Source organism: Syngnathus acus, chromosome 14 (assembly GCF_901709675.1).
Source record: "Syngnathus acus chromosome 14, fSynAcu1.2, whole genome shotgun sequence".
Taxonomy (NCBI): domain Eukaryota; kingdom Metazoa; phylum Chordata; class Actinopteri; order Syngnathiformes; family Syngnathidae; genus Syngnathus; species Syngnathus acus.
In genome coordinates, this window is record NC_051099.1 from 1,118,510 (window position 1) to 1,128,141 (window position 9,632).

The following is a 9,632-nucleotide window of genomic DNA, read 5'->3' on the forward strand; positions in this document are numbered from 1 at the left end:
TCTGTCGAGCTGCCTTGCAGAGGTCCTGACGATGTTGACTTGACTAGCGCCAGCTGTCAGTGGAAGCTAGCATATGAGCTTCAGTCGTGTCGCGTTTTTGTTCATTTTGTCATTTTATGCCATTGTTTTAATAATTTCTAGAATCGGGTTTGGAAGAAAACAAATGAAGCTGATGATGAAACTTTCTCCCTGAATGCATAACGCCTTTTAGTTCAACTATAGTCGTAAACGGGGCAGCTAATGTTGACTAGCTTGTTGTTAGGGATGTAATGAAGACAGGTTGTGCAGTGTACTCGGCATTTTCGCTTCCTTTTTTTTTTTTTTTTTTTGTAGAATTGTTCCAACTGGAAGAAAGTCGCGTGAGATCACTGAAAATTGCCATAACTATACCACAATCTATAGACGATTTAGAATATGTTTTCTTCTAGTATTCTATTTTGGCCACTATAGCTTGGCCTTATATACTTTTAGATCATCTTAAATTATCGCAAATCACAATATCAGCTCTACTGTGAGTAGTGGATTTACTACGCATGTAAAAACAGGCGGTCTTTTAATTATATGATCATGGATAAGAAGTCATTTGACATCGTCATAGATGAAATAAAGAAGGTAAAGTTCGCATAGTGAAAAGCCGTACAATTATGATGAAGAGAAAGATTTGTGATTGGTCCATTTGTGTATTATTCAGTGTGTCCTGACCGATCAGCGGATAAAGGCCATTGAGCAGGTGCATGGATACTTCTCCAGTGAACAGGTAATCAGAAACACCGATACATAGCATTTGTATTATGGTAAATAGACTAAGCAATCTAGTGTTGTAAGTTGTCTCCTTGACCATTTACAGGTCACGGACATACTTAAATACTTCTCCTGGGCAGAACCTCAAATGAAAGCAGTAAAGGCGCTGCAGCATGTAAGTAATGTTTAGAATGCTAGAAAAGGGTCAAATATAAATCAAGCTTGCCTTACTGCCATGTTTAATAGATCATATGATTGTTTTTCTTGTAGAAAATGGTCGCCATCCCCACCACCAAAGTTGCCAACATTCTGAATTGCTTCACCTTTTCAAAGGACAGAATTATGGTCTTGGAGCTGATCGCTTTGTGAGTGCATCAGCAAATGTGACACCTTGAAAGATCATTGCGCATAAAACTGCTAGAGCTCCCCACGAACATTTTTGGTCTGCATTTCTTTGCAGGAATATTGCAGATGCTCAAAATTACCGACCTGTAGAGGATTTATTTCGCATACACTTGTCGGAGAGAAAGCGCGCTCGCAGAATTCTGGAACAGGTATTTATATATTCAGTGAATAAGCAAGTTACTTAAAAGATATTGTGCCATCTTGTGATCGGATAAGTGATTACTTGTGTTTTATTTTGGATCGATTTTTAAATATCAAGTCTACTGACCATTTTTTTCCACTAGGTATGTAAAGTGGGTTGCAAAGCTCCTGTCGCCATGATCTCATCCTGCGGTATGATACCGGGAAATCCATATCCAAAAGGCAGACCCAGTCTGGTTACTGGCACATTCCCAGTAGGTCCTGTAAAGTTGAAACCGTATAAAGCCTTGCCCATCTTCAAGGGGTTGCTGAAAATGTGATCTAATGCCCATTAACAGGGAATCCCTCCCTTAAAGAAAGAAGGAGAGAAGAAAGATGACACCAGTATGGAGAGTAAGGGGATTGCCACTCGAATTATCGGAACCTCCAAACCAGTAAGGTCATTTATAATGGAATGATTAATATGGTGTGCTGCAAATGAAGAGACTAAACCAAAAATGTCGATCCCTTTTCTCGTGCCCGATGCCTTTTTTTCATTTTATTGTGATTTGTCTTGCAGTTCCCTTCAAGCTACAACCCCCACCGGCCCGTGCCCTACCCCATACCTCCGTGCAGACCCCATGCTACCATTGCACCGAGTAAGAGGCCACACACAAAGCTGAGCCCTCCTCTAAACTAATAACAAAAAAGCTTCAATATAATCGAGTGGCGGTGGGGGCGTCAAGTCCGATGCTGCTCCATTGCAGTCTAGTTACTGCGTAAGCGGTGTTTGGTGGCCGATGACAATACTGTATTTGCAACTGCTACACAGGTGCGTACAACAACGCAGGCCTTGTTTCTATGGGAGGGGTCATAACGGCCAATGTGCCCCCTCCCCCCTACAACTCTGCCCACAAAGTAGCAGGTATGGTTCAACTTGATTGTAGAAGCCTGTTGAAGCTGGCATGCTGCTTACCTGCGCTTCTGCAGTTTTAATGGCGCACAATATGCTTTTTATTTTTTTTGAATGACCAGAAAATAACAGCTGCTGGTACATTTTAAGGCTGTAAAGTTCTTCATTTGATTTCGCACGACTGTCAATAAAGTGCATCGCTGCACAGTATTGTTTGTAGCAAAACGTTTTACGGCAGTTCAGTACGATATCATCTTGGAGTACGGCTTGAATTGTGGTTACTGTATTTCCTCATGTAGGTGGCCAGGGGTGACATTGAGTCAATTGCAGAGTACTGGACAAATGTATTTAAGTAATTACAATAGTGGACAATGTTTTTTCCCCCCCCCCCAATATCTTATGCTGCTGAATTATCCACCTTACACCTATAAGCACTTAAAGTTCAGATGCCATGTCTACTCTGCAGCTACATGGCAGTGTCGTCAAGGTATCTGAGGAAATATGCTAACTGCATCAAATTGCTGTTTTTTGGTCAGTCAATGTAGACGCTCGTTTTCATTATTTGGTTGCTTTGGCACAAAGAGCTTCAGACTAATGCCGCCACTGGACTTTCTGGATTCATGCTTGCAGCTCATGAGGGGATTTTTAACCCGCATTGCTTTTTCTTTTTTTTTTTCTCTTCAACTTCAAAACCATGTCTCACTCTCTTGGGTAGGCATGTGGCCAGAACCACAAATAAAGTATTTTTTCCATTTCAAAGTGAGTGATATGAGCCCTGTTAATAACTAAAAGGCCAAACCCACTATGATGATAAGACAACCCACCCAAAGTTAAGATCATCTCCCAAGCTTGCACGTGGGGGATTCTCTCTATGTTCACTTGGTCTCTCTATTTGAATGGTTTTGTAAGTGTTGGCTTCAAACATTACAGTGGTACCTAATAACAGTCATCCTGATGTCTTTTTGCCATTAGGCTACGCCAAACCAGGCAATCCTCAGAACACCACGCCAGGCGTCACCAGCGGGCCGCTGCTCATCCCTCACGGCTCCACGCCGTCCACCCCTGTCCCACCGCAAGCTTCCCCGTCCCAGCCAACTCCCATCACCCCTGTTTTTCCCGGCATGGTGCCCTCTCACAACTCACCCGCTCCGTCACCATCTGTCATCAAAGCGGCTCCGCAGACCCCCAGCGGCCACGTTACTCCGTCGCCATCTTCTGTCATTAAAGCCCACACCCCCTCAGGTACCCCTTGTGGAACTCCTGGTCCTGGCAGCGGAGGCTTCTCCCCTTTCCATTCCCGACCAGGCACCCCCGCTACCTCCCACGGCGGTGCCGAGGTCCTGTCTCAGACGCCGCAGAGGGCTTTTGCCCAGTCTACTGAGCACCCTTTCCATAGCATACAAGCAGGTAATCACCCTGGCTCGGTAATCCGCAGCTACACCCCCTCTGAAAGTCCAACTGCTCCAGTGATTCCCAATCGTTCAACCCCTGGTCCCAGCCCCAAACCTTCCCCCGCTCATTCTGCCCAGGCTCAGGCCGCCATGGGTCGGCCTGGAGCCATGAACAGACAGAGCGGGGGCGGCGGCAGTGGCAGTAACAGCCCGGTGCCCTCGGCTTTCAAGGGGACCTCTCGTTCCGGCACGCCCTCTCTTAGCCCTTTGGTGGCACCGGGATCGGCCCAGGCTGCGCTGGCCCGTTCTTTGGGGCTCTCGCACCCACCGGGCTCTCCTCAAGTCTCCCTCGCCAGTCCCGTCGCCATCAGCGGCCTCCAGGCTTTGTCTGGCAGCCCGGGACCGCCGCACTACCCGGGCCTGTCCCCTTTTCCCGCTCTTTCCTCCCCCCTTCCTCCTACGTCATCGGGCAACATGGCGAATCCCTCCCCAAACTCCATCTTCCACGGCCTGGCTCCCAACGCGGCAGCCAACGCGGCGGCCTCTCCTTTCGCTCTTGGCCTGACTTCTGCACCCTCTATATTCCCAGGCCTTCCGCCTGGCGCAAGCCCGGCCGCTTTCACAGGCTTGGGAGTTTCAGGAGGGCACGGGGCAGGGAGCCCCGTGTTGCCTTCATTCATGGGATTAGCAGGCGCCGCTCCATCCTCCGTTGCGTCAGTGGCGCCAATGCAAGCGGCGGTAGTGGCGGCGGCGGCGGCAGCCGGCGTCCCAGCATCATCGCCGGTTTTACCTGGTTTCGCTTCTGCCTTCAGCTCCAACTTTCAGCCTGGGTAGGTCACCATTTTTTGATCCCCATCCAGTTAAATGCTCCTCCACCAGACTGCAGCAGATACACCATTAACTTCAATATCAGATTGAACCTTGACACTAACATCTGGGCGTAAATAAAGACAGGATCATTATTTCAGTATGTTTTTTGGAAATATTTGTTGGGAGGTAAGATGCTTCATTTTACTGAACATCTCAAAACGTTGAGCTTTACAGGTAACATTAACGGTGAAAGAACTTTTGAAATGATTTGTCATAGATATCACAAAAACCCCCTATTTGAACGTGGCATATCTTCTACCGATTGCAGTTTACCCAAGGTGCAGTTTATGGACTTTGCCTTCTGATTACTATGACCTGAGAATTTCACCGTTTCTTCCACTAAGCCACACCCTAAAGTTGACATTTGACACACTCCTGTTCTACATGCCCCTGGTAAAATGATGGTGAATTGTGTACATGTACTCCAGGTTGAGCAGTGGCCTCCAGGCTCAAGGAAACAGCGCCTTCCCGGGTCTGCTGTCCTTCCCCGGTGTCCCGGGTTTCTCTCCTGCCGCCTCCCCTGCTGCTCTCGGTGGCCTCCACAATCCAGCTATGCAGCCTGCCCTGCTGCAGGTACACACACATTTTACCGGAAAGCCCTATACACCGTTTTGAGACGTCTGGTTGTTAAGTTGGTTTAATGAAGGTTCCTCTTCTTCCAGGCTCACCCGACAACTTTGGAGGGCTTAGCTCCTCAGGCCAACGCCTTCGCCAACTATCCCGCAGGACCAGGAAACCCCTTCCCCCTCCAGCCGGGCTTGCACCCACAGTTGGGTTGGCAGTGAAAGCTGCCCTCTGTTCATCTACTGCCATGACATGCTGAGCACCCCTTTCAATACCCCGTCTGGACCTTCAGCAAATCTATGAACTGAAGACAGAAGACTGTGAAATGAAATGAGTGAGGAATCGTTCACGCGTTAGTGAACAGATGTAAATATGAGCTTGTTTTTTCTAAGTCAAATGTGAGTAGTTTTAATGTTAGTCTTGCCTTTTTGTCGCTTTTACCAGCACGAATTAAGTCAAAATAGGTGATGCCATGTAATGAAATGACCATATTATGTTGACAACTCATCGTGTAAAGGTGTGATGACAGCTACGGACTTGTTCCGAGAACTTATTTTAGTCAATGAAACACTAATTGTTGCTGTCACACAAACAAAGTGTTATTATGTTCCTCAATTTACATTTGAATTCCGACTGTTGCTTTGAAAGTTCTTTTGTTACACTGTTGTTTGTTTTGGATTTAAAAACTTTTTTTTTTATTGCTTTAGCTAGTAGATACTGTAACTTTTTCTGTGTTTTATGGCGTGACAGGCCAATGAATTGAGGTTCCTTGAATAAACAGAAACACACAGTTCTTACGTTTAATCACAGACGTGCATATCAAAAGTGATTATGATTCCTGAATGGCACATCATTAAATTAGCATATCACACTACTTGCAATTGTTCATTCGGTCATCAGGGACTACCTGGAAGGGTGGGTAAATGATTTCCTGTAGTCGTGTCACTGGCCGTGAGACTCATGTCGACAATGGAAAAAAATACCCTGAACTGTTTATTCAATTCTCATGATAGCTGCAAGTCATTGCTCTATTGATCTGGCAATTTATCTATCTACAGAATCAGTTTTTGATTTGTGGATATGGTTTTTAAATTTTTATTCAGCAATATAGTTTCTCAAATCAGGATATCTGTTCTCGACAAACTACACAGCAGCATCACTAATGAAACCAGGAAAAAAAAAAAAAAAAACCGGTATCGTTTCTGTCGTGGTTGCGGTCGCAGTTTGTGCAAACAAGAAAAAAAGTTCAGTGGCACAGAACCACACCTTCAGCTATCCGGTAAACTGCAGCTTTAAAAGGTCCCCGTATGACTTCCTGCTGATTAGTCCCACTTCTTCGCACTCTCACTCAAGTGACTCTCTCACTTCACTTTTTCCATCCAGTATATGGAAATGGAGGACCGAATGGAAAGTCAGAGGCCGACGGGGATGAGTAAAGAGGTCTTAATATGTAAGTCTCACTTGATTTTTCTTCCATTTGTAGCTTTTAAGATGATCGCATACAAACACTTGGGATGGTTTGCTGCTTTTGATAATCAAGCTTTCCCGCTTCAACCACATTACAATCAGCCAAATGTACATGAGAGCAACTTTATTGTGTGTATTGCTTTTACCTGTGCAGGTAAGGAAGGTGCAAAGCAGCCTAGGGCATTGTATAGCTCCATCGTCATAGAGACACACTGAGATAAAGCGTCCGTCTCCAAAGCATGTGACTGTGGGCTGTTTGTGCGTCCGTGGACATTGAGCACAGCGCTTTCTCACAGTATTATCATTCCACAAAAGACATGGCGCAAAAGTACATTTAAGATCTTTCTGAATTTAAATGACATGTCATGTGCTTTATTGTTGATTTATTTTCACTGTCAAATATGACACATTAGATTTTAATTTACATTCCTGTTTTACTATATGGCTAAAACCATGCGTGTATAATGTTTTGTTATGAATGGAGATAATGATGTCGTTGATTTATTAAAATCAGTGACATTACAACACAGCTCAGAGCGCCATAAAGGGGGAAAAAAAGCAATCATGTGATTGACTCAGTGTCGCAATGATGCTGTGTGATATGCGGCGACCAAGTCATTTGTTTAAAGCAACACTGAAATTTCCTTTAGTTCAGTGGTGGGGAAAGTGCACATCATGTGATCCGACCTCAAAAAGACAACAATGCCGATTGTCTGCGCAAGGAAAAAGCAAAATTGATGCTTTATAATTATTATAATTATTATTATTTACAATATAATTGATTACTATCATTCCTTCTGCGGATATTTACAAAGGATCAAACTCAGGGTCATCCTTTCGTAATATTGCAAAGTGATTTACAGTGGAAACTATGACGCGTATTGAAAAACAAACTCTTCCCAGGGACACTCATGGGTTTCTTTATGAGCAAAGGAGACATGATAAAGCTTGAGTCAACATTTTATTGTTTGCCTCAACACAAGGGGGAGGAGCTAAACCATTTCAATGGAAATATGAGATGACCACAAACTAATCATGTATTGCGCAATCCCGGTATTGTCCTACTGCTGTTCTGATAACACACCAATGTTAAATGATCCATTTCTTTTCTGTCACTGCAGCTGAGAAGACGGGGTCTTTGGGATGCTGCGGATGGTTCATAGTCATCATCGTCGGCGTCTTCACTTTATTACTCTTCCCCTTCACCGTTTGGTTCTGTTTGAAGGTGTGTGGAAAAAAAAGAAAAGTAGTTTCATTTCCTTTGGCTCTGATGGTGGTTTGAGGTCTTGCACGATTGTTTCTGCAGATAGTTCAAGAGTATGAGCGTGCTGTGATCTTCAGACTGGGGCGCATCACAGACAAGAAGGGAAAAGGACCAGGTATGCTTTTGTAATGTCTCACATCTCATTGATGGGAACATTGATGTTTGTTCACTGTTTTTCCACAGGAATTTTCTTCATTTTGCCCTGCACTGATTCATTTGTTAAAGTTGATCTGCGAACTGTTTCATTCGACATCCCTCCGCAAGAGGTAACGATTGCACAAACCTTCAGAATCATTGCTTGCTTACTCAATCGACAAGACTACATATCTATTTTTTTGCCCACGAATTGCAAATACAAGATTTCAAATGTTATTTCCTCCTCCAGATTCTGACAAAGGACTCAGTGACAGTGAGCGTGGATGGCGTAGTGTACTTCCGTGTCAACGACCCCATCGCTTCTGTAGCCAATGTATCCAACGCTGACTTTGCCACCCGCCTGCTGGCCCAAACCACCCTCAGAAACGTCTTGGGCACCAAGAACCTGGCCGAGGTCCTGTCTGACCGAGAGGGCATTGCTCACAGCATGCAGGTAAGGATCAACAGATTCACAAGTAAAAATCTCTAAAGACAGGTTCAAGATTATTTCCCATGATATCTTTTTTAGTCAAATCTGGACGAAGCTACTGACAACTGGGGTATCAAAGTGGAACGTGTTGAGATTAAAGATGTGAAGCTGCCCCATCAGCTGCAGAGAGCCATGGCTGCTGAGGCCGAGGCTTCGCGAGAGGCCAGAGCCAAGGTAATAGGAAACTTGTTTTCCACGTATGCAACCCCAACCCAATTTGCTGGCTATAAATAACCCAACATTGGGTCAGAAGCTTTTGGACCACCCATTGCTTACTACTCCGTCTGTATAGGTGATAGCCGCAGAAGGCGAGATGAACGCTTCCCGCGCCCTGAAGGAGGCAGCGCTGGTCATCGCCGAAGCTCCGTCAGCTCTGCAGCTCCGTTACCTGCAGACCCTCAACACCATCGCCGCAGAGAAGAACTCCACAATCATCTTCCCCCTGCCCATGGATATGATTTCTCATTTCATGCGCAAGTGATGACAGGGTTGACGTTGCTCTTCAGATGCACTTGTTGAATGGGCAATTAACAGAGTTGGATGACTGCTATCATCAAAATCAGTGCCTGTGTGTCATTTGTTATTATTATTTTTTAAAGTAACCATTGCGTGCTTTGCCAGATCAAATTTAAAAATAAAAACTCTCTTACTGCACTAAATTAAAGATATATACATTCCACCTACATAAAATTGATGAAGTGGCATAATGGGTTCTTGATTTGTTTTCTTAACTTTATCTATTGACTAGCTAGCTAACTCGCTTACCAGTGATGGGACATTGTGATTTCCTGTGAAAGTTGTGGAATTGAATAATCAATTCCATACATTACAGCCTTGCAGTGTTGTGTATTGAAATTGACCATGAAAAAAAATACGTATCTTTATATGATGAATGTTATTAATTATTATTAATAATAAAAAGATTAAATGTATTTAGAAAAAAATCTTTATCTCAGAAATCTATGTGGGCTCTTCACATTGATCCCTACCCATGACGTAGCGCTCAGTTTCAATCATGCAATAATAATTCAAATCGTATTTGTTAAAAGTACTTTTGAAAAATATCGCAATTTGCAAAAGTAAAGAGTTGCGCCTGTGCGATAAGAAAACTCCGAATGTTCCTGAATGCACCAAGAGAACCAATCAATCTGTAGATGGCAATCACCTGATTCCGCACCTGTACGTTGCTGCAAACGCGAAATCAGCACGCCGACTTGCTGCAAACTCCAAGTCAACACGATGCAATAAATGGATTCAAAATATCCAATTAAG

The 9,632-nt window shown here is 44.3% G+C and overlaps 2 protein-coding genes across 3 annotated transcripts; both read left to right on the top strand.

Moving 5' to 3' along the window:
* Positions 1 to 14: 14 nt before the first annotated feature.
* proser1 (proline and serine rich 1) lies at positions 15 to 5,816 on the top strand. Of its 2 annotated transcripts, XM_037269723.1 has the most exons (12): positions 15 to 612; positions 692 to 757; positions 848 to 916; positions 1,012 to 1,106; positions 1,202 to 1,295; positions 1,431 to 1,541; positions 1,626 to 1,721; positions 1,847 to 1,925; positions 2,099 to 2,191; positions 3,152 to 4,400; positions 4,869 to 5,013; positions 5,103 to 5,816. In XM_037269723.1, exons 1-12 carry the CDS (start codon positions 562 to 564, stop codon positions 5,223 to 5,225), a joined length of 2,271 nt encoding a protein of 756 aa, XP_037125618.1. In that variant the 5' UTR covers positions 15 to 561; the 3' UTR covers positions 5,226 to 5,816. The 2 variants fall into 2 exon arrangements, with proteins under 2 accessions (XP_037125618.1, XP_037125619.1); XM_037269724.1 differs by lacking the exon at positions 2,099 to 2,191.
* A 462-nt stretch (positions 5,817 to 6,278) lies between these two features.
* Positions 6,279 to 9,019, top strand: stoml3b (stomatin (EPB72)-like 3b). The gene is made up of 7 exons (XM_037270690.1): positions 6,279 to 6,454; positions 7,593 to 7,696; positions 7,778 to 7,850; positions 7,919 to 8,001; positions 8,121 to 8,324; positions 8,400 to 8,534; positions 8,653 to 9,019. Exons 1-7 carry the CDS (start codon positions 6,391 to 6,393, stop codon positions 8,839 to 8,841), a joined length of 852 nt encoding a protein of 283 aa, XP_037126585.1. The 5' UTR covers positions 6,279 to 6,390; the 3' UTR covers positions 8,842 to 9,019.
* The last annotated feature ends 613 nt before the right edge of the window (positions 9,020 to 9,632 follow it).